The 24,075-nt window shown below is 35.6% G+C and overlaps 1 protein-coding gene across 2 annotated transcripts in view; it reads left to right on the plus strand.

Moving 5' to 3' along the window:
* Positions 1 to 2,255: 2,255 nt before the first annotated feature.
* Positions 2,256 to 24,075, plus strand: part of CLGN (calmegin) — a 32,655-nt gene continuing 10,835 nt past the window's right edge. For both annotated transcript variants that reach the window (XM_017873645.1, XM_017873646.1), the window contains exons 1-7: positions 2,256 to 2,684; positions 10,934 to 11,086; positions 13,361 to 13,434; positions 14,091 to 14,149; positions 17,480 to 17,621; positions 21,163 to 21,244; positions 22,673 to 22,865. In XM_017873645.1, coding sequence (XP_017729134.1) covers positions 10,943 to 11,086; positions 13,361 to 13,434; positions 14,091 to 14,149; positions 17,480 to 17,621; positions 21,163 to 21,244; positions 22,673 to 22,865 — 694 coding nt within the window. In that variant the 5' untranslated portion in view covers positions 2,256 to 2,684; positions 10,934 to 10,942. The remainder of the gene's footprint in view (positions 2,685 to 10,933; positions 11,087 to 13,360; positions 13,435 to 14,090; positions 14,150 to 17,479; positions 17,622 to 21,162; positions 21,245 to 22,672; positions 22,866 to 24,075) is intronic.

Below are 24,075 nucleotides of genomic sequence, written 5' to 3' on the forward strand. Positions count from 1 at the left end.
TTTAAAGTATTATTTGAATTATCTAGGCTCTGAGTCCACTCGTATTTGAGTTAAAACTTCATTCTACATAGTTCTTTAATCCTGAGAATCAGAGACATTTCCTATATTCTGCATTTTTCAAGTGGCAAGGTGTTGTGGAAAGAGCACAAGCTTTGAATCCTCACTCTACATCTTAAGGCCTGTGTGAATAAGTTATGCAACTGATCAGGGTCTATTTCCTTACAAGTAAAATAAGTATGATACCTGTGGGTCAATTGCATATAGCAACTTGCACATAGTAGACCATTAATAAAACACAGCTCTGATTTTGATTACAAAACAGGCTTCCAACAGGACATCACTCTGTTCCATCAAGTAGCATGAACCTTTCTGCCTTTTTCTGTTTGTTTGTTTTGTTTGAGACAAGGTCTCACTCTGTCATCCAGGCTGGAGTGCAGTGGCACTATCTGCCTCCTGGGCTCAAGCCATCCTCACCTCAGCTTCCCAAGTAGCTAGGACAACAGGCATGCACCACCACGCCCAGCTAATTTTTGTTGTATTTTTTGTAGAGATGGGGTTTCATCATGTTGCCCAGGCTGGTCTCAGGCAGCTCAGCTCAAGCGATCTACCTGCCTCAGCCTCTCAAAGAGCTGGGATTACATGCATGAGTCACCATGCCACGTCACCTTTCCTGCTTTTTATGTTTTTCTAGATTTCTGATTACTCTGGTCCCTCCAATCTTGATTACATCGCCTTGGTCTCTTCCCAAATCTCTCTTCAACTTTGATGTGTCAGAACACTTCACAACTCTACCATTCAGCATTATCTTCTGAGACTCCTCCCCTTGTATTATTAAACACTACCTCATGCTCAAAAAGTCGTACCCCAGTCTCATTTTCAGATTATTCTTTGACATTATTATCACACTGTATTATTCTGATGAAAAGTTGCCTATTAAACAAAATTATAAATATTGTATTCAATCATCCTTTCAATAAGTGGCAGATAATTTTGGAAATATGTTAAGGCCTTAAATTTCAAGGTAAGAGATTAGATTTCATTCTGTGGGTAATGGTCATTGGAAACTATTGAATGAGCTGAGGATTCAACTATGAAGTGTAGGTGGGAGGCTCTGAAGGGGGGCAACTAGTTAGACAACTCTGAGCAACAGTTTCTAAAGGAGTGAGAATCTAAACTAGAGAAATGGCACAGGAGCCGAAGGGGGTGAGGACCTCTTTTAGATGATTTTATGGAGATAGAGTTTAATTTACGGAGGCAGTGAATGTAGCAGCCAAAGAGTAAAAAAAAAAATGTTCTCAAGGTTTTGAGTACTATGTGACCAAGAAGATACCACTAAATCTTGCAAAATTCACTATTCTTACATTTTAGTTTTCAGCTTCTTCATTGCAAACTTTGAATGGATCCTTTAAAAAATCCTTCTCTAGCAGTTCAAGTGTATTTGTTATGAGCCACAGAAGTATGTTGAATAAAGATGGAAGAAAGAAATAAAGGGTATAATATTGTTACAAAGTATCTCAAATGTCTTTTTAACCAGTAAATTTTAACACTATCCAAACACTCTCCCAGAGGTGACAAAGTCAAAAGTTTAGAAATGCTGCTCTTAATTAGTGAAGCAATGTGAAAAAAAACTCAGTGATCTTGACCCCAGCCAATAATGATACGGTGTGCATGGAATGCCACCAACCCTTTAAGATTGAGACTCTTCAACAAGGGTGTTAGTCTCACAAGTCAATCAAACGTTGTTAATTAATCTTCTGATAAAATTAAATTGTTATACCAAATTCAAAGTCAAGATTTACTATAAAATATAAGTAGTAAAAGCTGAATGATCCAATATATAAAAGGTAAAGCAGCTTGTGATTGAACACTGCATTTATGCTGTAGTTTTATTTCAATGTGATTGAAACTGCAGGCTCTGAGAGAGACAGACCTGATTTACATCCTGTTTCCACTGTTTACGGGTTGTGTAACTTCGAGCAAGTTATCATCAGTTTCATCACCTGGCTTGCTATGAAGGTTAAACAATGAATGTAAGCCCCTTAGAGTATAATGAACACAATAAATGTTAGCAGCTCTTATTAATAGTGTTGTTGGAGAGAAAAAGAACATATTGTTTTATATACAATGTATTTATTAACACTTAACATATCTGTATTTGTCATATACACACACCAGACAGGAAAGATCCTTATTAATCACCACGACCGCAGATCCGTTAACATATAAAACTCTAGAGAAAGCCTAGAGCCCTAATCTTGCTGCACTTATTACTGGACGTTGTTCATAAATATGATTTACATAAAATTCAGGACCCAAGCATTGAGCAACAGGAGGTAGAACCGCACGGTCTGCAGAGAGGGCGGGCGCTCAGAGGAGGAAAAGTCTTGGTACTTGCAGGAAGAATTCCTCCTCGGCTAACCCGGGAGCGGGGTTCACTGCACAACCGGCCGGCGGCGGCACAGGCTCGCTGTGCGGCTCCCCCTGGAGGCGGTTGAGGCCCTCGGAGCAGGAGCGCGCAGCACGCGCCTGGGGCAGCCGCCGCCTCGCGCCCGCCGCCGCACGCGCATGCGCGGTTAGTGGCTGCTCTGCGGCCGCCAGCGGGATTGGTCTGAAGAGACGCGGGGACCAAGTGGCAGCGACTCGGACATCTGGGCTGTCACTGCCGAAAACAGGCCACAAAAGAGGTGCGTGAGCAGCAGGCCGCGTTCCCGCTGTCCCGCTGCCCTTTGCGCGCGGATTGGGGTGAGGAAGCGGATCATAGCTGCTTCCCTAGGCACCCAGTTATTTTGCCGCCAGAGGGCTGAACTGGTCGGGGACAGGTGAGGGTGGATGTTGAGTCTGGCGATGGGGCTGCAGCGAGCTAGGGTCTTGACTGGGCTCTGGCGGCCCCGTGGGTGGACGCAGGGGGTTGGTCCCACCTGGGTCCTTTTGTGTCTCTGGCACCGCCGCGTCCACTGCTGCGCCCAGGCTGGGGCGGACGGTTGCCGGGACAGCTAGGTTCCCAGCCCAGACGGCCTTCCCTGCTGGCTTGAGGAGCCACCGGGAGCCGAGGCCGTTATCCCAGCGGTTGCCATTGCGGCCCCGTTCCACGCTCGAGCCCCGGGGCGCTCTCCCAAGGGTTGTGGAGGGGGCCCGGGGCGCATCTGGGCGCTGCCACTCACAGGAACCCGAACGAGACCAAAATAGGCTCGACTGTCGCAGTCTCCACCTCTGTGGAAGCGAAGGGACCTCACCTCAACGCGGTGGGGCCAGGGACTGTCGGCCCCTCCCTGGATACCCGCGCGTAGCCCAGTGTGCGCCGCCAGGGGGCGGGCTAAAGGGCTGGGTTGAATCCAGAGAGGCCCTAATTACTAGACTCATTATCGCCCCAGGCCTGTTTACCATCAATCAGACACGTTCGCTGATTTTATTTATAGCAGCTGCCCAAGCAACAAGGAGGAGGTGTTTGCTTGGGAGTTAAAAGCAAATGGCAACCAAAGCTCAGGACTGGGAGAGAAAAGGTAAATAACGTGGCCTCGGGAAGAAGTCTCAAATTAGAAGAGGATTCATTAACATAGAAACTTTTTGTTGCTTAAAAGCAGGCAAAATCCCAATCTCATCTGATGATTTTGCTTGCTTTACAAATGTCGACATCACTCGAGGTAGCCCTCCTTTGGGTCATTGTAAGTTTGACCTCTTTTCAGTTTGGAGTTTTGCCTTCACGTCGTATTGGTTTGATCTTCCAGTCACATTTAGATCTCATCCCCAAATCCTCAGAACAAGATATTCTGTACTCTCTGTCTTAGCTAGTTGATAAGGTTAATTACTGTGTGTAAATGATGTAAATATGTCGATACATCTGTCTAGAAATTGAACAGTGTTGTAAGTTAGCTGTAGTACTAAGTACCTAATAAATATTGGTGTTTTTAAATAGAAAGCTAGAATTATGAATTTTAAAGAATCTTTGGATTGTCTAGTTCATGTCACAAATGAGAAAACAGGTGCAGAGCAGTTTTAATCACTTGCCTTTTTAATAATAAAACTAGAAACTTGGTGCGGTGGTGCCGTGTTCGGAGTACTTTTTTTTTCTATCATTCTACGTTGCATTCCTGAAGCCACATGACAACTAAAACTTTAAATAATAGGTGATTGTCAGACACCACTTCTGGGATATGCCAGTGTTGGTCCCATCCTCAGTCAGCCATTAAAACTGAGTAACAGCAGAAAGGCATTGCAGTTATAAGAAATAGCATGTACAGAAATGTGTTAAATAGGTGTGTTGAGAATGAAAGAAGGCTGGGCGCGGTGGTTTACGCCTGTAATCCCAGCACTTTGGGAGGCCGAGGCGGGCGGATCACCTGAGGTTAGGGGTTCGAGACCAGCCTGACCAATATGGTGAAACCCCGTCTCTACTAAAAACACAAAAATTAGCCAGGCATGGTGGTACACGCCTGTAATCCCAGCTACTCAGGAGGCTGAGACAGGAGAATCACTTGAACCCAAGAGGCAGAGGTTGTAGTGAGCCAAGATTGTGTCACTGCACTCCAGCCTGGGTGACAGAGCAAGACTCCATCTCAGAAAAAAAAAAAAAGAAGAATTACAAAAATGTGTCAGAAACATAAAGTGACCATAGTGTTGGAAAAATGGCAGCTGTAGACTTGTTCAATGCAGCGTTGCCAGAAACCTTTAATTTGTGAAAAATGCAATAAATCAAAGTGCAGTAAAATGAGGTATGCCTGTATGTACACACACACACACACATACACACACCCCCTATTGATTCTGCTTCTCTGATGAACTCTGACTAATAAAATGGCTCTCCTCCAAGTAATGATTCAGGGATTCTGCAACTTTCTACCTTGTAATTCTGCGATTTTCAACCATGATTTTCAAAATTACTTGCATCAAACCAGATGGGGAAAGATCATAAAGAATTATAAATCATAATTATGGGAAGTTTTTACGGGCAACGGCTGACAGTGGCATATAGATCTTCTATTTTACATTCTATTGGCTGGAATTCAGTTACCTGGTCACATCTAGTGCCAAGGAAATTACCCTGTTGATCAGCCAGCAATTTCTCCCACATTTTACAACAGATATTACATATCCTGTGATTGTCTTTTCTTTGTGTGCCCTACTTACCTTTGATGTGACAGTGAGCATTACTTCAATACCAGTACATGAGCTGCACTTTATAATTTGTAATTTGGGGGTGGTAGTGGAGATCCAGTAGGGTTTTTAGGTGATATTGGTGTAATTATTTAAAGTAGACCAGACTACTTGATCTAGATTTCAAAGATTGGGAAGAATGGTATCTCATTCATGGATAAAGTTACTTGTGCTTCAATTTGTTATTGAACTAGCACAGAAGCAGTGCAGAGAACATACATGAGATCAAAGATACGTGTTGGTGCAGAAGGATGCAGTTCTTTAGTGCCTCCCTTCTTATGAAGGCACAACTGATACTTAGTGATCTCAGCAAGCCTCATGGAGTGAGGAGTACATAAGAAGCTTGGAACCCTGGGCATGCTACCTTTTAATTTATAAGGAGGGAAGAGGGTGACATTAGCACTAAATGTTCTACCCTATACCATATAAGCAAATTCTTGCTGTACTAAAATTGCATAACTTGGAACAACCATACAGATCAATAAAGAAATAGATAACACCACAAGCCAACTCAATGTAATAAACATATGGACAGCACTGTACCCAACAAGAGCAGAACACACATTTTTCTTAACTGCACATGGAACATTCTCCAGGATAGACCATATTAGACCACAAAACAAGTCTTAATGAATTTTAAAAGATTGAAATCATACAAAGTAAGTTTTCTGAACACAAAGGAAAGAAACTAGAAATCAATAGTAGAAGGAAAACAAGAAAAATTCACAAATATGTGGAAATTAAACAGCACGCTCTTGAACAATGAGCCAAAGAAGTCTCAAGGGAAGTTAGAAAAACATCTTAAGACAAATGAAAATGAGAACAAAAGATATAAACTTACGGGATACAGTGAAAGCAGTGTTAAAAGGGAAATTTATAGCTGTAAACACTTACATGAAAGACAAAAGATCTCAAGTTAACAACCTAACTTACACCTTGAGGAACTAGAAAAAGATCAAATGAAACCCAAAAGTTAGAAGAAAGAGGGAAATAATAAAGATTAGAGCAGAGAGAAACAAAATAGAAAATAGAAAAACAAGAGAGAAAACAAGTGAAATCAAGAGTTAATTCTTCGAAAAAGTCAACAACAACAACAAAAAATAACAAACCTTTAGTTGGATTAAGAAAAATGAGAGAAGACTCAAATAACTAAAATTGATAATGAAAGGACATTACATCTGATTCTACAGAAATAAGAGGGATTATAAGAGAATACCCTGAAGGATTGTATGGCAACAAATTGGATAATCTAGATTAAATGGATACATTATTAGAAACACACACCCTATCAAGATTAATCATGAAGAAGTAGAAAATCTGAACAGACCTATAACTGGTAAGGAGATTGAATCAGTAAACAAAAACTTCCCAGCAGATAAAAGCCCAGGACCAGGTGGCTTCACTGATGAGTTCTATCAAACATTGAAAGAAGAATTAACACCAGTCCTCCTCAAATTTTTCCAAAATATTGAAGAGGAGTAAACACTTCCAGATTCATTCTATGAAGCTAGCATAACCCTGTTATCAAAGCCAAAGACACTACAAGAAAACTACAGAGCAATATTCCAGATGGTTATTGATGCAGATATTCTTGACAAAATACTTGACAACAAAAGTCAGCAGCATATTAAAAGAGTTGTATACCATGACCATGTTGTTAGGATTTATTCCTTAAATTTAAGGATGATTTAACATAAGAAAATCAGTGTAATATGCCACATTAACAATGTAGAGAGGGGAGAACACGTGATAATCTTTATTCATGCAGAAAAAGCATTTCACATGATTCAACACTCTTTCATAATAAAAAAAACGCTCAGTACACTAGGAATAGAAGGAAACCACCTCAACATAGTAAAGGCCATATATGAAAAGCCCACAGTTAACATCAGACTAAATGGTGAAAGACTGAAAGCTTTTCCTTTAAGATCTAGAATAAGACAAGGATGCCTGCTTTTTCCACTCTCCCAAGCCAGAGAAATTAGGGAAGAAAAAGAAAGAAAAAAGACATTCGAATTGAAAAGGAAGAAGTAAAATTATCTCTGCAGATAACATGATCTTATACGTAAAATATCACAAACACAATACAAAAATCTGTTAGAAATAATAAATGAAGGCCACGCATGGTGGCTCATGCCTATAGTCCCAGCACTTTTGGAGGCCAAGGTAGGCAGATCATTTGAGTCTAGGAGTTTAAGACCAGCCTGCGCAACATGGCAAAAACCATCTCTACATAAAAATATAGAACATTAGCTGGGCATGATGATGCTTGCCTGTAGTCCCAGCTACTCTAGAGGCTGAAGTGGAGGATCACCTGAATCCAGGAGTGCAAGGCTGCAGTGAGCCATGATGGTGCCACTGCACTCCAGCCTGGGTAACAGAGTGAGACCCCATCTCAAAAAACAAACAAATGAATTCACTAAAGTTGCAGGGTAAAAAAATTGGCACACAAAAATTAGTTGCACTTCTCTATCCTAACAATGAAAAGGAAATTAAGAAAACAATTCCACTTATAACAACATCAAAAAGAATAAAATACTTAGGAACAAATTTAATCAAGGAAGTAAAATACTTGTACATGAAAAACTATGAAATGCTGAAAGAAATTAAGAAACAAATATTAATCAGTGGAAAGACATTATGTTCATTGGGATTAGAAGACTTAATAAAATGGAAATACAACCCAAAGTAATCTACAGATTCAGTGCAATCCCTATCATAATCCTAATAGCCCTTTTTGCAGGAAGAGTAAAATTCATTTAGAATCTCAAGGGACCCCAACTAGCCAGAACAATCTTGGGAAAGAAAAAGTTTGGAAATCTCATATCTCTGTTTCAAAACTTATTACAAAGCTATAGCAATCAAATCAGTGTGAGATTGGCATAAAGACAGACATACATATCAATGGGATACAATAAAGAGCCTAGAAATAAATTCTCACATATATATTCAAATATTTTCTTAAAGTGCCAAGACCATTTTGTGAGAAAGAACAGTTTTCTCATGAGATGATATTGGGGAAACTGGCTATCCACATGCAAAAGAATGAGGTTGTAACCTTACCTTAAATCACAGACAAAATTAACTCGAATAAATTGTAAAATAAATTAAAAAGTTCTGTGCATCAAAGAACATAACAGAATGAAAAACCTATGCAATGGGATAAAATATTTGCTAATCATATATTTGATAAAGGGTCAGTATCCAGAATTTCTAAGAACTCCTACAACTCAAAACAAGAACAAAACCTGATTTTTAAATAGGCAAAGGACTTGAATAGACATGTTTCCCTTGAAGATGTATAAATAGCCAACAAGCACATGAAAAGATGCTCAGTATCACTAATCATCAGAGAAATGCAAATCAAACCACAATGTGATGCCCCATATTAGGACCTATTAGAATGGCTACTATCAAAAAAAAAAACCAAATAATTTTGAACAAATGTCAGCAAGGATGTGTAGAAATTGGAACCCTTGTGCCTTGTTGGTGGGAATGTAAAATGTTAAAGCCACTATGGAAAACAGTATGAGGATTCAAAAAAAAAATAGAATTATCGTATGACCCAGCAATTCAATTTATGGGTATATACTCAAAATAATTGAAAACAAGGTCTCAAAGAGTTATTTGTATACCCATATTCATTGTAGGATTATTCACAACAGCTAACAGGTGGAAGCAACCCAAGTGTCCACTGACGGATGGATGTATAAACAAAATGTGGTGTTTACACGCAATAGAATACTGTCCAGCTTTAAAAAGGAAGGAAATTTGATACATGCTACAACATGGATGAAGCTTGAGGGTATTATGCTAAGTAAAATAAGCCAGTCACAGAAAGACCAATACTGTATGATTCCGCTTATATGCAGTACCTAGAGTAGTCAAAATCATAGAGATAGATATTAGAAAGGTGGTTTCCAGGGGCTGGAGGGACGGGGTAGTGGGGAGTTGTTAAATGTGTATAGAGTTTTAGTTTTAGAGCACGAAGGAAGTTTAGGAAATTAGTTGTACAACAATGAGAATATATTTTACCATGCGATTTAAAACAATTTTAAATGCATAAATTAACTACTTCATTTTCTTCTAGTATTACCCCAGCATCTGGCCTCTCAGAGTTTCAGAACAGACTTGTCAGTAGCATACCTCTCTCTAAGAAATGACATGTGACAAACCTCATAGTTTTGTTTGGAACTGATAACATGTTGGCACTATTTTGAGATAGACTTCAATACTGTGAATTTCATGATCTAATTCTCAATTGTCAGCTGGTGCAGCACTGAAAAATGATAGGATACTGCAGCATTACACAAAGTATGAAGTCTGTATTTCTGATTTTTTTTTAAAAAAAGGAACAAATAAAAACAATAGAACTGCATTGTCTACAGAATGCCTTGTAACTAATTGCAGTTCTTTAAAAATCTCTGTTTTTGTTTTGTCGATTGGGAACAGTACCTACTCTATTCATGTCCTGGGCTGCAAAGATTAAATTAGCTAGTTCTTTTATGTAAATATAAGACCATAGAATTTTAAAGAAGAAACAAACTTTCTAGATAAAGTGTTTTCTGAGCTTTTTTCTGAAGCATTGGCAACTATTTCTAAGGAAAAGTCAGGAAAAACCATAATATAGAATACAAATGAAATTGGGGTGCTCTGGTTGAATCAAGAGTAGAGTTCCAGATAGAGCACTGCCTGCTTGACTTCCTCTTAACTCTTCCTTGGCAGCCCAATACACCAGAGCTCAAACAAAGCACTTAGAATGTATTTTTTCAACAAATTAATTATTTGGAACCTAAAGTGTATATTCATTTGAAAGAGAGGATATGGGTCTAAAGTTATATTAATGTTCGTTATTGCTACTCTTTATGCATTTTTATTTTGCTCAAAAATGATTAATAGCAAGTCAAGTAAAGTACCTTTTACTACATAACATGGAAGGATCTTAGACTTTTAGAATAATGAAGCTTTTAGAGTTCATAATTAATAAGCAATTTGCAGATATATAAATTTCTGTGCCAATAACTAGGAAATTAAGGAAATAAGCCTATTTCATTGTGTCAAATTGATCCCTTTACATTTACTTCCTATCCCAGTTATACCTCTTTTGTGATTTAGAGAGATCAAAGTCTCCTAATTAATGACAGCGTCCATCATTTTTGTGTTATCTTTGTCCATAAATATATAAGTAATTATATAATCATGAAATTACAGGAATTATAAATGCAAAAGAACTTTCTCTATAGCAGTCTACCTGATTACAATAAACCTTATATTTGTTTGATCTTTTGACTGTGATTTGATTTTAGTAAAACACTACCACATTAAATTTGTGATAAAACATTTTTTGTATCTTTTTTCAGTGTTTATATATAAATGTATTTTGGTTTTATAATTATAAAATTTCCATTTTATGTTTATATAAGCAACATTATAATAAAAACAATTTCAGTGAACATTTAGGAATCATGATACTTTTTCTTTTAAAGAGGTCTACATATTATTTGTGTTTGATAATTACTATCATCTTTATCTTTAGATTTTGTGCCATTGGCTCTTTGTTTTTGGACAAAGGCCTGCAGCTATAGAATCTGTTTCCTAAAAGATTTCAAGTTTGTATTTTCACTTGCCCAAAGCATAATTTAAATAATTTTGTCAGTGATTTGTTTTAAAAGCCATCCTAGAATAAAAGAGCTATTATGGAGAAATTATTTATTTCTACATATACTTAACACTTATTTTCACAACTTTATTTTATTTTCACTAATTACTTTTAATTTCACAGATAATCAATATGCGTTTCCAAGCCTTTTGGCTATGTTTGGGTCTTCTGTTCATCTCAATTAATGCAGAATTTATGGATGATGATGTTGAGATGGAAAACTTTGAAGAAAATTCAGAAGAAATTGATGTTAATGAAGGTGAACTTTCCTCAGAGGTATGGTTATTGAGAAATGAGTCATAAATTGTTCCTTTACATAGTACAATAAAGTGATAGACCTCTGATGATTCATTTCAGTTCTAGTAGTCTTCATTTTAAAGACAGATAGAAAAACATCGATTTTTTTCTAAGCGTCTTATTACTTTATTTTTTAGAGAGCCCACGTACTTCAGAAATTTGTTCATGGTACCTAGCACAGTTTCTTAAACAAATAAATATGGGCGAGGTTTTTACTATCAAAACAGGAGTTTGTCACTGATTACGGAGAACTAAGTTAATAGTAAGGTTTTTATTCATATTTCTGACACTGCTAGATCTTTTCAAATAAAAGGCCATATAATTTGCAATTCTTCAAGAAGTAAAGTATTTGTCTTTATTTCTCTGAGGAAAGAAAATGCCAAGAAGGAGGATGAATTAGAAAAGAAAGTGATGGTGAGGGGTGAGCATTTGGTAAACCTGACTCATGTTTCTGTCTCAGCATTGTTAAAACATGTATTTTGAAGTAGTGATTAACAGGAGTCTGAGAAATTGCAGGAATTTTTGTATACCTTGATGATACATAGGAGCTTTTACATTGAGAAATGTATCTAACCTTGTGATAATCAGTAATATTTTTGATGGTGAGAAAGCATTAATTATATTGTGCCAGCTACTGTTTGAAGGGCCAAAGGGAATAATATGTAGTTGTTACAGACTTATTTACTTCATTTCCTCTTATTAAGAATTTTTCATTTGCAAATGTGTTGTTTCACTGTCTAAGGTGAATAGTATGTTTCCCCTGTTAAATTTAAACTCTGTAAGGACAATTTTTTTAAGCCTAGTTCTGTAATCTGCAGAGAGTAAGTACTCCAAGTACTAATAATTACTGACTTAGATACAGTTACTTCAGGGTCTTTGAAGGTTAATATTAATACTTCAAAGAAATTGACAGGTAACTACCACTCTTGACTTATTTGGTGATACTTTGAGAATATAAGAAGTGGGAAAGAATGATTTTTGATGCTGCTAATTTTATAGCATGAGTAATCTACATAGGGTGAAGTATAAATAAAGGGCAAAATAAACTGATTTTAGGGGTGGCCTATCAGAAGGAAGCCTCTTGTGACACCGTTGCCCATTTTGTCAATCTGTAAAAATACAGAGAACAGTAAAGTTGTAATTCAGTAAACTTCATAGAAGATTGGCAGTTTAGGTAGCTGAATCTTGACCCTGTCAGTAATTATGTGGAATTTTGTGTAATTACCGATTTTACTCCCTTAAATAGACAGGAAGTGTTTTACTATCAGGGTGGGATAGGGACAGTGAAAATAGAAAAAGTATTTCTGCACCCTTTTCCCTAAAGCCTAATGGAAGAAATCTCACTAGTCATACAGATACAATCACAACAGGCTGATTCTGAGAGGATCCAGACTAATGTATTACTGTAGGCAAATTTTTATTTATTGGTCCTCAGTTTAAATTATCTTTTGATAGTTTATCAGTCTTTACTCTTTTAAATTATTTTGTTGGTAAATTCTGTATCATGTAGTAAAAATGTATGAGCTTTGGAGCCAGACAGTTTTAGCTTTATATTTAAGTCCTACAATTATCTAACTGGACAGCAGTAAGCAAGTTACTTTGTCTGTCCCAGTTTCATCATATATAAAGTGGGCACTAATGGTATTTCCCCCATAGGAATATTATAAGAATTAAAGGAGCCACTATATCACCAGCAATACCACTGCCACCGTCATCATTATTGCCACCCTAACAGCTAACACTTCAAAGGCACTTGAAACAATGCTTTGTTGATCATTGTTTTGCAATGCTATCTCCATAGAATCTTTTCATTCTCTGGGTTCCTAATCTTGGAAAATTATATTATTATATTTTAGGATACCTAACAGTAAAACTTAAGAGTTAATTTTAAAAGCCTATGTGCTTACTAAGCTCTACATCTTATATGCTTTTCATTATGCTATTTCCTTTGCTCCCAAAGAGTTTTATCCATAAATATTGTCACTTGTCAGAGTCCCTTTGTTCCTTCTGTGTTAGAAGGGGTCAGTGTATCCACTGTTTGTATGTATAGTATTTTTGTCATCATGGTATTTCTTATATTTTCTTGTACCTTATCATTACTAGGATACAAAGTTTTGTACAGGTATGAGTTTGTCACCTCATATCTGTATTACCTGTATGTGCATTGCATACTATGTTCTTCACTAGGAAGATTATTTAATTGAAATATTTGTGAAAATGAATAACTTTAGACTTGGAAAATCTCTTTTCTAGATTAAATATAAGACACCTCAACCTATAGGAGAAGTATATTTTGCAGAAACTTTTGATAGTGGAAGGTTGGCTGGGTGAGTATTCATTCAAGAGAATGTTTTGACTTACTAGCTTTTTTGAAGTTATTAAGTTTTGACCTGTGAAAATTACCTCTATTACAGATCTAAAAAAAAATTTAAAGTAGTTTAATTGACAACGTAAATCAGTACTTAGTATATTTTTGTAATTGATAGAATGTTTAATTTGAAGTTATTTATTCAAAGAAAATATACTAATTCTGAATGTAAAGATGAAATTTATCATATTTATTCATTCTGTAGGACAGATATTAACACTCTTAAGCTCAGATGACAAATATGAGTACTGTTCTACTCCAATAATGGAAAAAACAAAAGTTAATATTAAAATGATTATTATGTGTCAGATGTCCTAAAAAAAAATAGATAATTACCATATTTAATCCCCATTTTACAAGTGAAGAAACCGAGGCTTCTTGTACCTTACCTGTGATCGTGCAGTTAGTAAATTGTAGATTCCAAATTCGGTTTAACTCTAGTCCTCCAGGATTATGTGGTGAAGGCATCCTTATTTAGCATCTAAGTATGAATTTATTGTTGAATGAAAAGTGGCTGTATTGGGTGATCTTTTGTTGTGTTTCTGTATGCATTATATCTATAAATTGCTGATTTTATTGTTAATGACATATATGTATGTTCAACTTTATTTACAGATGGGTGTTATCAAAAGCAAAGAAAGATGACATGGATGAGGAGATTTCGATATACGATGGTAAAATATTTAAGTATTAGATATAACCAGTATGGATTGGAGTTCACTAACCTTTGAGATTATATTTTTGTTAAATTGTGTTGGCTGGAGTCCCCCCATGCTGCCTCACAATAAAATGTTCAGTCTTTTATCTAGTCCCTCTTCAATATTTCTGAAAAACCCTTCGCTATTTCTGAAAATCTCACTCTTAAGCCAGTTAATCTAGTTTTCTAACTGAACAGTTGAATTTTCATTCTACTGCTGGTTAGTCTTTTGCATTTCCTGAAGCAGTATTTCCCAGGCTACTGTTGTCTCTATGGTTTCATCTCAAGCCTAGACACACCTAGATCAAATTATAATTTATGGTAAGATTCTCCTAGCAAGTTAAAAGCAGAGGATAACTAATGAGAGCTACAAGATATGTGGCTACTTCTGGAATCCTCATCTCCAGGCCTATATCCATTATCATAGGGTGTCTAATAGGATTATCTTCAGTCTCAGCTCTAGAAAGAAATGCCCTATAGGCAGGAGTCATATTGTCTTCCGTAACAGGACTACCCTAGAGTATGACCAAATATTTTCTTCTTTGTGATCTAAAAACCAGCCTCCTTGATTGTTATATGCTGAATCACGATCGGCCTCTTCTCACAGTGACTGATAGTGGTAATGTCTTCTTTCTCAGAGGACCTCATACTCAAACATGTGACCTTGCGCTCAGACCCTGATAAGCAGTTACATCACAACAGCAAAACAGATAGCATGTTGGATGCCAGCTGTCTGATTCCTTTTCATGGTTTCTGTTTAGTGTAAGATAAAGATCATACCTGCATGTCTTCCTTTGCATCGTGTTCGCCATCCCAGCAAATCCCCTATGCATATATATACATACACACACACACACACATACATATATGTGTGTGTGTGGGTGTGTGTGTGTATATGTCTATATGCTTATCTAGTCCAAAAATGACACCACCTCATATGCACAGAAAAAGCAGTAGAAGCAGTAGTGGGATTGCTGGACAAATAGTAGAACTGCTTTCAGTTTTTTAATAAATCTCCATGCTGTTTTCCATAGAGGCTATATTAATTTACGTTGTACCAGCAGTGTATAAATGTTCCCTTTTCACCACATCCATGCCAACTGTTTTTTGACTTTTTAATAATGGCCATTCTTACAGGGGTAATGTAGTTAATCTCATTGTGGTTTTAATTTGCATTTCCTTGATGATTAGTGATGTTGAGCATTTTCTAAACATGTTCATTGGCCATTTCTATATCTTCTTTCGAGAAATATCTATGTCATTTGCCTCCTTTTTGATGGGATTAATTTTTTTCTTACTGATTTGAGTCTCTTGATTCTGGATACTAGTCCTTTGTCAGATTCACAGGTTATTAATATTTTCTCCCACTCTGTGGGTTGTCTGTTTACTCTGATGATTATTTCTTTTGCTGTGCAGAAGTTTTTTAGTTTAATTAGGTCCCATTTATTTATTTTTGTTTTTGTTGCATTTGCTTTTAGGTTCTTGGTCCTGAATTTTTTGCCTAAGTCAATGTCTAGAAGAGTTTTTCTGGTGTTCTAGAATTTTTATGGTTTCAGATCTTAGGTTTAAGTCTTTAATCCATCTTGAGTTGATTTTTGTATAGGGTGACAGGTAAGGGTCCAGTTTCATTCTTCCACATGTGGCTTGCCAGTTTTCTCAGTACCATTTATTAAATAGGGTGTCCTTTCCCTAATTTTTGTTTTTGTATGTTTGGTCAAAGATCAGTTAGTTGTAAGTATTTTGGTTTATTTCTGGTTCTCTATTCTGTTCCAGTGGTCTGTGTGTCTACTTGAGACCATTACCATGCTGTTTTGATAATATGTCCTTGTATAATTTGAAGTCAGGTAATGTGATACCTCCAGATTTGTTCTTTTTGCTTAGGATTACTTTGGCTCTTCAGGCTCTTTTTTGGTTCCTTATGAACTTTTGGATTTTTTTCCTAATTCTGTGAAAAATGTTGTTGGTATTTTGACAGGAATTGCATTGAATCTATAGATGGCTTTCGGCAGAATGATCATTTTCATGATATTGATTCTTCCAGTCCATGAGCATGGGATGTGTTTCCATTTGTTTGTGTCATCTATGATTTTTTTCAGCAGTGTTTTATAGTTCTCCTTATATAGATTTTTCACCTCTGTTAGGAATATTCCTAGGGATTTTTTTTTTTTTTTTTTTTTTNCAAGTACATTTATCTTTTAAAAAAAAAATAATATGACCAAATTGGGGGGGGATGAAGAAAAGAAACTTGGAAACTTAATAAAAACACACACATTTTTAAAAGTCTAAAAATGTATGTACAATTACAGACCAAAAATTACCCCTCTTTGATTTATAAGACTGTGTCTGGTTCTTGCATTATTTTTCTTAGAAAGAAAACAAAATGATATAAGAGCATTTGTAATTCAAAAATGCTCATTAATGAATATTTTAAGTTGACACAATACTGGAAAATAGCCAGTTTTTGCTGAATTGAATTTTCTTGGAATAGGCAATACCTATAATTTTCAAAACACAAGATTTTACACAAATTAATATGAGTTGATTTGCTATTCTAAAACCGGTAAAGGAGTAAAGTCTAATGCATAACTTTTAGGCTACAGGTAGCCCACCTAGCTTTGCATTGTATGTGGCCCATAATCTAATTTCAGGAATGTCCTGATCTTAACATAGAAAATTGTAACCCAGAGAAGGCCTAACTCAGTTTTGCCTTGTTATAGCTTAGTGCTTATGCAGTGCTTTGCTGCCTTCCTGGCCAAAAGTTCTGAGAACTGATTAGTGTAGCCTGAGAAGGGTTTGTGTGAATTAAGCATGCAGTTTTCAAAATGAACTTTAAATCTTTACAGTAACTGCTGCAAGTAAGAAAAGTAGCTGATGAGTATTGGCATTTCAAAATAAATAGACTACTCATTTTGTGTTAAGGATGCTTTTTGTGTCATATGCAGTTATAAATATGTCATTTTAAAAATACAATATTGACCCTATTGAGACAAACCACATTTCATTGATTAAAAACTCTTTCATAGAAAAATCAAACTAATTCAGCTTTAAGAGTGACTTAATTAGACACTATAGTGTTTGCTATTAGTTTTCACAATTTTAGTTAAGACAATGAAATAATTCCGTGATAGAAAAAAAAAAGATAAATGAGCAGGCATACATATATAGTTGAAGATATTTCCTGATTTAAAATTTTTATTTTTCCCAAGTCAGCCTTCCTGGAAAAAATTATTGTTCACAACTGCTGATAAATAATTCTTAGGTCAGTGTTTTCTGTTTTAGTTTAATTTGCTTTGCTTTATTTTTTTAGGAAGATGGGAAATTGAAGAGTTGAAAGAAAACCAGGTACCTGGTGACAGAGGACTGGTATTAAAATCTAGAGCAAAGCATCATGCAATATCTGCTGTATTAGCAAAACCCTTCATTTTTGCTGATAAACCCTTGATAGTTCAGTAAGTGTTGCTATATTTTGGAATACTTTTTCTGAATTTTGTATTAGCTTTGGCTTCTGAATATAGCTTGTATTTTGAAAATGGATGTAAAAATCTAGATCTTCCTTTTCCGTTTCACTTAAATACACAAATGTGCATATACACACAAACATACCCGTGTCTTTAATGAAAAGCAGGTAAATGATAAAATTATACAAAGATCAACCATTCTTATGGCCTAGAACTAATATTTGTATTTATTTCAAGGAATTGTATGTGGGCTATTAAGCAGTGTATTTCCTTTGGTCTGAGTCTTGTATTGACTAAATGAGGAGTAAATAGTTTGGCTCTCTTGAAAAAATTGTATTGACTAAATGAGGAGTAAATAGTTTGGCTCTCTTGAAAAAATTTAAAAATTATGTGATATATACTGTAATATATACAGTTCTGCTGCCATAAACTATGTAATGCATAGTAAAATCACCATTTTGTTTTACTCTTAAAATTACTTCTTATCAAAATATTAAACTTAATATATTCAGAATAGAATCATAAATATTGCTATTAAACCAGTGATAAGATTCAAAGGCAGAAAGTTTATTTCGAAAATAAATGTTTATGAATACCAGTGTCTTTCAAGCATGGACCCCTTTTAAAGGTCACATTCTTATAGATAATCCTTTCCTTCAACCTCTCCACCTCCCCATTATGCCTGGCATGGTGCCTCATGTGTATAATCCCAGCACTTTGGGAGGCCTAGGTGGGCAGATAGCTTGAGCCCAGGAGTTTAAGACCAACCTGGGCAACATGGCAAAACCCCAGCTCTACAAAAAATTTAAGAAATTAGCCAGGCATGGTGGTGCCCAACTGTAGTCCCACTACTCTGGAGGCTGAGGTGGGAGGATCACCTAAGCCCAGGAAGTCGAGGCTGCAGTGAGCCAAGGTCACACCAATGCATTGCAGCCTGGGTGACAGAATGAGATCTTGCCTAAAAAAAAAGAAAAAAAAAAGGAGGACCAAGAATTGAATGGCAGTCTTCCATGTTTAAAAACAATTCAAAGGCGAGTGAATGTTTGTCTCCTCTTAACATTGATAAAATGAAATGGGGTAAATAAAATGAAGAGATTTATATTAAACGCTATAAATGCTGATTTACAACATTACTATAAAGCTGCTTTTCCCAAATTGTGTACATGTTAGTATATATGAATAAGATGAAGAATAACCTAACTTAAAAAAATACGAAGTAAAGGCCTGGCATGGTGGTTCACACCTGTAATCCCAGCACTTTGGGAGGCCAAGGTAGGTGGATCACGAGGTCAGGAGATCAATACCATCCTGTCTAACATGGTGAAACCCCGTCTCTACTAAAAATACAAAAAATTAGCCGGGCATGGTGGTGGGCGCCTGTAGTCCCAGCTACTCGGGAGGCTGAGGCAGGAGAATGGCGTGAACCCAGGAGGCAGGGCTTGCAGTGAGCCGAGATCACGCCACTACACTCCAGCCTGAGCAAATGGGCAACAGAGCAACACTGTCTCTAAATAAATAAATAAATAAAATTTAAATTTAAATTTAAAAAAGGAATTATGTTAGCTTATTAAAGACTGAGAAGTTCTGCACATGAAAACCTGTTTAAAGCATTACTACTGTGTTTCCCAAACATGTTTGATCATGTAAGTTTATTCTCCCACCTAACAATAATTGCTATTTCATGGAACAATTTGAGAAATGATACTCTAAAGAAATTAAGGTTACCATATACTCTGCATATGTCCTTGGTTTTCCTATGACTGGAAGTTTAGCAGCAGTCAAGCTGTATGATAAACATTTTGTTGATCCTCTAATCCATTGTGAATCATTTATACTAGGTAAAAGTTAATTATTTGAAAACTTTGAAAGTTTGCAGTATAAGAAATGGACAAAGTGACTGAATCTAGGCATAATGGAGCCACTGTACAAAACATTTTTTCCAGTTCTTACCTTTTTACAGAATGCTCTGTCCTCAGATAACCTATTATAAAGCAAAATCTTTTTAATTTTTTTCCTGAAAACATTGACCTTTAAATCATATCATGCACCATGTCTTCTACTTATAGTCTTCAAATATTTAAATTCTATGAAAAACAAAATTTTGTCAGCTATTGCTTAAAATAAAGATAAGACTTTGAGGAAAACAAACTGTCTTCTATTTAAAAAATGAAAAAGAACAAAAGAATACCTTCCTTCTGATTATCATAGAAGCATTTTGAGCATGTATTTGCCCCTCATGGGGCATAATATCCTTTAATCATCGTAACAGTCCTTTAAGGTGTAAGTATGGGCCATGTCTACATATTATAGATGAGCAAATAGAGACATAGACGCTTAGAGCTTAAATGACTTGCCCTTACCCAGGGAGTCACTAGAGTAAATGGCAGAATCAAGAGTAACTCTCAGGTCATTTTGTCTTTAAAGTACACGCTTGTAGCCACTGTTGTAGATAGCTTAAGAAATAAAGCATGGTACAAAGTATAGGGGAAAATCACCCCTTTCAAATCAGAGGTACTTAAAATTTTGTTTCCTCTGTTTTTTAATACAAAATATGTACACCAATTGAGTTCAAACTGTTAAAATTTTGTATGCTATCATGTTTTACCTTCCTGTCACTAAATTTCTTCAGAAACATTTACAACTATAGTCCTTTATTAAAATGATCATTATTTCTGGTTGTTTCTCTAGTTTTCATGTCTTTGTTTTCATTCATTTAATGAAATCATAACCTTTTTTGTTTTTACTGTTTGACAACCATTTCCTCATTGATTTCTGTCACATATAATTCATTAATTTAACCAAAAAAAAAATCTCTTCAGTAAGTCTGTGCCTCATTGCCATAGCAAGGCTATTTCCATTTAAAAATTACCAATAAATAAAAAAAAAACTTTGCTGAGAATTACACTGTGTTGTAAATTCGCAAGAGACTCTCCTGTTCATTCTTTTAGCTGTTATACTAAACAGTGAAAATTTCCCATATCTCCTGGCTCTTTAGGTCTGAAAGCCAGCTTACTGATTGAGATTATGAATCTCTTTGCTGGAGCTATTTAATTAAATGTACAACCTATTTAACATGGTAAGGTGTAGTGAACTCAAGGTATCTAAGATCATTAGCAATTTCTTAGAAATCTTGCTGTAGCTGTGGTTCTTATGGCCTTTGTTTTTTTAGTTTATAAAGTATAAGTATAGTGCCTACCTTGTCAGAATTTGAAATCTCCTGTTGTAGTTTTAGTCACAGTATCTTATTCTTAATTTATCAGTTTTGATGGAAAAAAATTTAAACAAATTGATTGGTTTGTCTGCAGTTGATTGTAATCATTCTATTTTAATATTTTAATGATGTGTCTTGTAATACAGTAGTAGAAAACTGTTTTTGCTTATTTCCTGTAGATTGTAGATATGCTTTATATGAGCTTTCTGATAATGTAAAAGAATTTATACTTACATGAATTGAGAATAATAACATTAGATTTTAAAGAGCAATTAGTAATTTTTATTTATCAGTAGTATGGTTCTTTTTCCCTTTATTCAGATATGAAGTAAATTTTCAAGATGGTATTGATTGTGGAGGTGCATACATTAAACTCCTAGCAGACACTGATGATTTGATTCTGGTATGATATTTTAATATTTAAGAAAACCTTATTAAAGTTAATAAGTATTTTTAAGGAACAGTTGATAAAAGTGAACATTTTTATCTTCAACTGAAATTGAAAAGAACTGTAGATATCTTTTTTCAATGTGAATTTACATAGCTCTTACAATTTGCCTTCAAGTTTTATATAAAGCTGTGTTACTTGAAGGCATCAATTTTATAATCTTTAAAGACATGAAAAGTTTACCATGTCTGTAGGACAAAACTTCGTGGTACTTATAAATTCTTTTGAAATATAGCTTAGAGTTATTTTCTTTACAGAATAAGACTCTTGTTTGTTTAGAGAAGTATAACAAAGTAAAGCAGTGAAACAAAATGGCCAAAGAACCAAATTAAAAGGGGTTAGTAACCCATAGAAAGCAACTAATTTTAAACACTTTTCATGATGAAGTAGGTTTATACTTCTAAGAGGCTGTATTAGGAACATTGGAAGGTTGGGGATATTTCTTACAGCCTTCTCCTGTAAATGGCTGTTTCAGACTTTCTGCATATAACAGAAATACGATAGATGAGACATCAGGGGTATGTTTTTCAGAACACATGGCTGTACATAAGCTATGAAATGTGGATGGAAGACTTTTTCATGTACTACTCATTATTATTAGGATCAAGTGAAGGAGAGACCACTGTAGTATATGTTGAAGCTCTTGTTTTAGATGAACACTTGAAGGTAGGATGACAAAAAAAATCGAATGCCGAGTATTTCTATCAGCACTTTATCTGGTTAATTCACTTAATTCTCAGAGAACTCTTATAAGGTAGGTATTACTATCATCTCCATATTTCAGAGGTGATGAAATGGAGGTACAGAGAGCTTTAAAAAATTGACTCATAGTGACATACAGCTAGTTTAAGTGGCAGTGATAGGATTTGAACCCCCGTATCTGACTCCATACCCCATGCTCTTAACCACTGTGCCATGCCAAATAAAGAGAAATGCATGGCCCCTGTCTGTTTTATGTCTGAATAAATCTCTCTTCATCTTGTGCTCAGAGGGTCATTTTCTGATATCTTCCTAAATAATAGTAATGGGTAACAATTTTAGTCTTAAGGCCATAAATATGCTTTCCTCTAATGCCCAATTCTCTCAATAAAATATTAGTAATATAGATTTACATAGGGAATTGAAGCATATTATGATGTTGCTAGAGTATTTTCAGCTTCTTCCCTACATCTTCAGGAAGTAGTGTGTACTTTAAAAAATCTATATTGAAGTAAAATTTGTCGTTTTTCCACGACTTTTATTGTCACTTGTATTAAATAGCTAGCTCTTTGGTGAATTATCATTTAATATATTTTTGTAAACTCTACCCATTGGATAGAATGCAGAAATTCATTAAATACTCTGTGATTCTGGACTAATGCCAACACTCATCTCTCTTTGAAGGAAAACTTTTATGATAGAACATCCTATATCATTATGTTTGGACCAGATAAATGCGGAGAAGATTATAAACTTCATTTTATCTTCAGACATAAACATCCCAAAACTGGAGTTTTTGAAGAGAAACATGCCAAACCTCCAGATGTAGACCTTAAAAAGTTCTTTACAGACAGGAAGACTCATCTTTATACCCTTGGTATACCCTTTCAATTCATTCACGTATTCAAAAATATTTGCTGACTATTGATATATTCATGGCAAGTGCTTTACGAGAAAACAGACATGCACCCCATCCTGAAGGAGCTTATCTTTTTCAGAAAATAGGACATGTATAATGACAGCACAGGTAGAAAATAAAGTGCCATATAAGAAAGAGAGATAAGGCACAGCTAAGAGTTCACAAGCAATATTACTTCCAGCTTAGAGACTTGGAACAAAGCTAGGAAAGATTATATTTGAGTTCAGCTTGAAGTACAGATAGAATGTGGAAGACAGTAAGGTGAAAGGACGTTTTAGACGTTGTGACAGTGGTGCTGTAAGAACAGAAAACTAGAAAATAAAAAGGAAGAAGCCCTTAATGCCAGACTAAAAAGTTTAGACTTTATTCTGTAGGTAGTTGTGATTATTGTTATGTTCTACCTCGTGTTGGTTGTGGCATGTACTTCGAAAGGAAAAGCATTGAGCAGCCATATATTAATATACTTAAGTAAATAGGAATTTGCATAGCTATGGGGGTGAGGGACAGTATAAGGAGTTGTTTCACCCATTCTCAAGTATAATGTCTATAGAGCTCTGGTGGGCCATTATCAAAATCAGAGCATACTGGAACCTAATAGGACATTTTGAAATGGCCCTATCAGCTTCCTTTCTCACGTCTCAGCTCCACCCAAGATTAAAGTATTTCAATCTTTTTCCCTAAATGCTGCAGTTATACAAGCATTCCTTTTGTCTGCTAGGGCAATGCCCATTTCATCTTCAATATCAGATGATGTAATAAACATCTTTATGAAATAATTGAAAAATAAAACGGCATTTTGGGGAACACCAAGTAAACTGTAGAAATAATGAGAAAATATAACTAGAACAGAATAAATGAATTGTTTGTGCTATACTTACAACACTTTAAGATTGTATCAAAAAAATTAAATGCTGAAAAAGATTAGCTTGTATCTTGTAACTATAAAAGAGTGAAGCTGACTCGTTATGAGTCCCAGAGCAGAGCTATTTGGTATTATTTTTTATTTGAGAAGTAATGGAGCATTTTGTTGTAAAAAATGCAGTTTAAAACAAAATTTTATCTTTATTTAGGAAATATATCTGGTGATTTTAGAATATTTTGGTTTACTACATTGGTTATTCCTCTATTTCTGGTTGGGAAAAAAGCTTTACCCATGGAGTTAAGGGTA

The sequence above is a fragment of the Rhinopithecus bieti genome, unplaced genomic scaffold (assembly GCF_001698545.2).
Source record: "Rhinopithecus bieti isolate Rb0 unplaced genomic scaffold, ASM169854v2 scaffold_7985, whole genome shotgun sequence".
NCBI lineage: Eukaryota > Metazoa > Chordata > Mammalia > Primates > Cercopithecidae > Rhinopithecus > Rhinopithecus bieti.